This window comes from Psammomys obesus, unplaced genomic scaffold (assembly GCF_907164565.1).
Source record: "Psammomys obesus unplaced genomic scaffold, mPsaObe1.curated_primary_1811, whole genome shotgun sequence".
Classification (NCBI taxonomy): domain Eukaryota; kingdom Metazoa; phylum Chordata; class Mammalia; order Rodentia; family Muridae; genus Psammomys; species Psammomys obesus.
Genome location: NW_026596046.1, coordinates 33,040,413 through 33,046,857, shown reverse-complemented (window position 1 = coordinate 33,046,857; position 6,445 = coordinate 33,040,413). Strand labels below are relative to the sequence as shown.

The window sequence follows — 6,445 nt, the reverse complement described above, 5'->3', positions numbered from 1 at the left end:
CACTCAGAGTGACTTCCTAGAAATCTCTGGAGCTGCCTGGGGGGGGGGGGGGAGTGCTGTCCCTAGTCGCCTATGAGGCCCATGGCCAGAGTTAGACACTGACATGCCTCACCGTGAGTTTCATGTGACCTGTGCCTTAGAGAAAGGTTTCCTCTCACTGTCGCCCCAGTGAAACCAGACCCGGTCCGGACGGAAAATAAAAGGTGCTAGAAGCCTCCAAACTTGCTCCACGCGCGCGCCGAGGTCTGCCGGGCTCCCCCACTTCCCTGACTCCTCCCTCTGCTCGCAACCCCTCAACACCCGCGAGCCCGGACCTCCCCGGGCCCAGGGGATCACTCGGCGCCTCCTGGAAGGGCCCGGTGCGCCTGCCCCGGACGCGGTGGGCGGGGCCTTGCCGAGGGCGGGGCGGCCCAGAGGAGCGGCGGGCGGGGCCTGTTGCTTGGCAGGTTCAGTGACGGCTCTAGCCCTGCCCTGGCCCATCGGGTAGGGGAGGAGGGCGCCGGCGAGCGCGCGTTGCCTGAGCCGGCCCGGGAGCGGTCGAGCCGAGTGAGTGCGAGGCGGCGGCGGCGCGATGGCTCCGGCCGGGGACCGCGAAGGCTACTGGGGTCCGACGACCTCCACTTTGGACTGGTGTGAGGAGAACTACGTGGTGACCGTGTTCATCGCTGAGTTCTGTGAGTGGGGCCTGCGGCGGGGACGGCGGGGCGCGCGCCGAGGGGCGACGCGGCGTGCGGAGAGCGCGGAGGGCGAACCTGGCCGCGAGGGTAGGCTCCAGGCCAGGCCCGGGAGCGGCGGCGGGGCGTGCGCGGCCGGGGGAAGCCGAGGAGCCGCCGAGGCCGCCACTCGTCCCCGGGCTGGCTTGAGGGGGCCTTCAGGTTGGGGACGACGGGGACGTGCGAGCCGCGCCCGGACCTCGGAGGAGAGCGGGAGGAGCGCGGCTGGGAAGAGGAGCTCCTACCTGAGCGCGGCTGCTGCCAGGCCCGGCACTGCCCGCCCAGAGGTCGGGGATGAGGAGGTCTCCGCCGGGAGGGCCCTGAACGCCAGCGCCCTGCTGCTGCCCGGCCTCAGGCAGCCCGGCACGGAGAAGCGGACGCGTCCTGGCTCCGTCCTCTCCCAGTCCGGGAAACTCTTCAGGGCCCTTCCCTTCATCTCTTCAGACCACGCTCACTTCCAGGAGACAGTTACCGTTCCTCAATGCCAAAGCCCCCGCCCCCACTCCCGCTCCTACTCCTACTTTCACCCCTACCTGGTGTCTTCAAGTACCGGAGGTCACTGTTCGTCTTGCGCCAAAGCACCTAATCACTGCCTTCCTGCTCCAGCCACTCTTCTGAGAGCACGAAAGGCTCTCGTTACTCCTCCTCTTCACCTAGCTTAGCAGACTTTCTAGGGGTTAATGGTCATCTGAGGATACTTATTTCCATGAATGCATCTTCAGAGTCTGCGATTTGCTGCTGGCCAGGTTTGGGTTTTCTCGTGTGTGTGTGTGTGTGTGTGTGTGTGTGTGTGTGTGTGTGTGTGTCTTTGTCTTGCCAGGCAAGAAAGAAATCTGTCACTTCTTCCATCCGTTTGGTTAGCTTTTGAGAACACAGTGTTTGATCTATCTATCTATCTATCTATCTATCTATCTATCTATCTATCTATCTTTTCTGGCAAGGAGCAGAGAATGTCTTTGGTTGCTACTGCCTTCTTTTGAATGGATCCACTTTATTAGGCCCTGAGGCAAAACTCTTTGCTAACATTCTGTTCTTGAGTCCTTCTGGAGGGAGAGTTTCATGCCAGATGATCCCACAGAAAGTCTTGCAGTTTTCAGGGCGTTAGTCCCATACCTTTGAGACCATGATTTAGACTGATCGTCACTTTTTCTGAACTATTAGTTTAAAATAATAGTTTTTATTCAGTAAAGGAGAAAAAACAGCAAAGGGATCATTTATAGGGTAATTACTTGGCAACCCAAACATTGGCAAAGGAAGCACTTTGGCAGTTTGTTTTTAGATAGTTTTGGCAAGAATGCCCAGAGGCTCATGACCACCAGGGAGACTTAAAGTCATGTTCTTTGAGCTGGGAGTGTGTAGCTTTTTATTTTTCCCTTCTTACGGGTCTTCAAATATTGGAAGGACTTGGAGCTCATTCACTATTTCTAGAATGTAGTTAGGTGCGATGGGTGGAAGAAAATAACTGCAAAGGGAAAGAGTTTTGTTTCAGCTTAAGAGAAAACTTTCTAACTGGTGATGCTGGCCTGGAACAAGTTGGCATAGGGGTAGACAGCAAGAGCTTTGTGTCACTGAAAGTGCTAAAATAGGCATTGCTCACCTATGTCATTTACTTTAGGAGGAATCTGGTAAAGGAATTAGCCTTATGCAGTTTTATTAATCTGCATTAGTAATAAAGACTTTTAGTTTAGAACCAAGGTTTTAAATTAGAATCAAAAGAGAAAACTGGCAGTTGAGTCATGTGAACCGTGAGAGAGGAAGATACTAGTGTTTTGGCTTTGAGAAATGGGAAATGGCTTTACTTCTGCACGTCCTCAGAAGAGGAAACCGAGTAGACTGTCGGAAGTTTTTTGACATAGCAATCAAAAGGGTTGCATGAAGAGGGTAAATGAATATGTTGATAACCCTTTGTGTACATACCTTGGGAGAAAATGACCTGAAGGAAGTTGAGACAAATTGCCTGATCATGTAACATAGTGGTGGATATCTATCATAATTAGAGTATGAGGGTTTGGCCTTTGAATAATATGCAGATTTAAAAAGCTGGGTGTATTGGTACATGCCTATATAATTCTAGCACTTAGGAGGCGGGAGCAGGAAAATTAGGAGTTCAAGGCCAGACTCTGCTTTGTGAAACACTTTCTCAAAAAAACCAAAATAAGAAAGCAAGCAAAAAGTGGTTAATACCATGTACTCCTGACAGGTGTAGCTCTAGCTCTGCCAAGTTTACATAGTTTTAATGATAGTATTATCAAGATAATAATAGTTATTATCTAAGTAATTACTGTATACCACAGTTAGTTAAGCCCTTGATATGTTTCTCGCTTTTGAGTTTTACAGTAATTCTATGAAGAAGGTATTATTTATGCCTATTTCACAGATTAAGAACTTGAAGTGTTTGTTAATTTTTAATTTGATCTTGTTTTGTTTTGAGAAAGGGTCTCTGTATCCCAGATACTCCAGGAGTTCAATGTGTAGGTTGGGCTGACATCAAACTTTGGTATTCTTCCTGTCTTAGCATCCCAAGTGCTGGCAGAACAGGAGTGAGACATAGTCCCTGGAAGGAGCATTTATTTCTTGTATTTTTGGTTGTGAGCCTAGCCTTTAATGACTGAACCATCTCTCCAGCCCTAGAGCATATATTTTTAAGAAATGATTTATCTAAGATTGCAATAAGTTGTATTGAAATAGTATTTAGGTTGAGATTGCATTCTAAATCTATTACGCACTTTTGCTTCTCCATCTTTACTTTTATTACACTTATTCTTTTGCCCTTGCATTCAAGAGAGAACAGACATGAAATTCTGTATTATCACAAAAGATAAACTGGACAACTATTCAAGCTATTCAGCCATCTTTTGGCATTACAGTATGTGTATTTTGGATAATTAAGCTCTTAGTCCTGAAAAGCTATCCTTTAAATAGCAGCCCATATTGATTCAAACTTCTTTTTATTTGAAAATATTGTAAGTACCCAGGAGAAGGGTAGAGAATGTTTAGTTATGAAATAACAAGGCCCTCGATGTGCCAGAAGTTGTAGCACACTTGTTTCTTATGGGACTATACAAATAACAGTGCAAACTAAAACCAGGCAAAGGATATTTTGTTTGTTTGTTTGCTTGTTTGTTTATGTGGTGGAGGGGGTGTGCATGTGCCACATTGTATGGAGGCCAGAGGATAGGTTGCAGAAGTCAGTTCTTTCCTTCCACCATGTGGATTCCAGGGATCAAACTCAGTTTATCAGGCTTGGTGGCCCCAAAGCAATCTTATAATCAATAGTTGAAAAGTTGTAGTTATTTTGTAAACTTTAAAAGCTTTTGTCAAACGGGGCTGGCAAGATGTCTCACTTACCTAGTGTTTGCTGCCAATCTTGATGACCTGAGTTCACTTCCCTAAACATATAAGGTGGGAGAGAACTGACTCCCACAAGTAGTCCTCTGACCGCCACATGTTTCTCTGCCACCACATGCAAAAGAGTGTTTTATTCTTTGTAAAATAACTTATATGGTTATTTTAGTATAGTATTATAGTATAGTTTAAACAGTGCTTGCCTTCTCATTGCATAACTTGGAATGAATTTATTTCTTTTGTAGTGACAAATCCTTTCTGAGTCTGGATAATCCACTGTTTTATTCTTTGCACTTTCCGTATGGTGAAATATCTCCAAGAGTTCCTTTAATTAGGATTGACTTAGTTTTGTTTGTTGTTGGCCAGTATCATTCTTCTGGGTTTTCTTTACTTTTTCCCTGTAACTGCTGTGTTCATTATGTTGATAAGTTTGCCTTAACTAAGTTCCTCAGGAGGAACATCTTACCTGATAGCAGTATCAACATTTCCACGGTTCTCTCTTATAACCCTGTTTACATTTGTTAAGGGATTTCTGTCAACTGGAGTTTGCTTCTCTGCTGCCCTTTCCCCATTGTTGGCCAGTTTTTCAATGATTTGGAAAGTAACCTGCTTTGAAAGAATTGACTTAGTTGGTCACATACAGGCAAAAAATTATGTAATTATATTTATTGAAGATCTAACAGTGAAGTATGTAGCATATTTATTTGGATTGCTTTTATTTAACTGAATTCTGGCAAACTAAAATATGAACATATTAGAATTCTGCTTGCTAAGTGAAGATTGTATGTTAATAAGCTTCCTATTAAGGAGATGTTGCTACCCCATTTTCAAAAAGAGAAACTAGGCCTGAAAGAAGTTACCTCCTCAATGGCACATGGCTATACCACTATTTAATAGTGGTAGAAGCAGTATTCAGACTGACAGCTTTCTACCATAGTACACATTACAGAAAGTGGCATTTAAGTACTACTAGTTTAAATATTGCAGAAGAAATATTGCCTAAAGAAGGAGGAGAGTTCCAAGCTTTTATTATTGTCTTATTGAAGAAATTACTCAGTTAAAAATTATTTAGGGAGCTGGGTGTGGTGGCTCATGCCTATAATTCCGGGACTTGGGAGGCAGAGACAGGTGAGTCAGAACCTCAAGGCTGTTTTTGGCTACCGAGTTAGTCTGAGGCCACCCTAGGCATTATGAGACCCTGCCTTTAAATTTTTTTCAGAATGTATCATTTGTTCAGTAGATATTTATTGAGCTGTTTTGTCATGTCAGGCTGTAAAACTGTTATATATGAGCAGCCTCTCTGTCCATTGTAGTTGGAAAAGCCAGTAAGATATAAACAATGGGCATACTTTCTGCCCTCCCCCAGACTAGAGATTTAACCTAGAGCTGCATGTATGCTAGAGCTGTATCTATATATTTATTCCTATTTGTCTATATTTCTACCTACCTGTCTATCTCTATCATCTATCTACTTTTCATCTATCTATCTATCTATCTATCTATCTATCTATCTATCTACCTATCTTCCTACCTACCTACCTACCTACCTACCTACCTACCTACCTACCTACCTATGTATACCACTGTTTTTATTTTGAGACAGAATGTTACTAGTTTGCTCCAGCTAGCCTTGAAGTCACTATGTGTAGTTCAGACAGGCCTTGAACTTACTGCCTTAGCCTTCAGAGTAGCTGCAATTGCAAGCCTGAGATTCCAGGCCTATTTACACTGCTTCTTTCAAGTGAAATTCATTTAAAAATGTATTTGATAAAGAAATGTACAGGAATTTATATTTTATGGGAGTTATTTATAAAAAGATAAGGCATATCTTAGAATTCTTAGTTATGGCTTTCATCTGTCAGTGGACCGCGGTCGGACCCACCTTTACTGGTGGGAAGAGTGAATGGCATGATTACCTAACCATCTCCCTTTTGTTCTGGAGTTGGGACGGTTTGAGCTAAGTATTGTTTCTCCTAAAGGATTTGTTGCCACTCTCCAATCTTATTTATGGGACCCAGGAGGAAGGAAGTAGGCAGTCCTCACTCTTAATGGCTTTATTATAAGATTCACTTAGATGGGAGGGGTTTGTTTCTTTCCCTCCGTAGCTCAGGATGAAAGGCTTTAGCCAGTTGTCTCTCATACATATGTTACTAGGGGTATCTGGTTTCTTACTTTTGTTTCCTTTCTTTTTCTTTTCTTCTCTCAGGCTCCTAACATTTTTCTTGAAATAAGTGAATATACTTTAGGAGTCTTTTACTCCTGGGTCTCTGTGGGCTGGTAGAGGTGACATTCCTGTTACCTTAAAGAAGATAATTCTTTTGTTAAAACCAATCTTTCTTTCTTTCTTTCTTTCTTTCTTTCTTTCTTTCTTTCTTTCTTTCTTTCTT

At 44.2% G+C, this 6,445-nt stretch overlaps 1 protein-coding gene across 2 annotated transcripts in view; it reads left to right on the top strand.

Annotated features, from left to right (window-relative positions):
* The first annotated feature begins 506 nt into the window (after positions 1-506).
* Acer3 (alkaline ceramidase 3) overlaps positions 507-6,445 on the top strand; it is a 73,078-nt gene continuing 67,139 nt past the window's right edge. For both annotated transcript variants that reach the window (XM_055623520.1, XM_055623519.1), the window contains exon 1: positions 507-674. In XM_055623520.1, the coding sequence (XP_055479495.1) occupies positions 572-674 (103 nt within the window). In that variant the 5' untranslated portion in view covers positions 507-571. The remainder of the gene's footprint in view (positions 675-6,445) is intronic.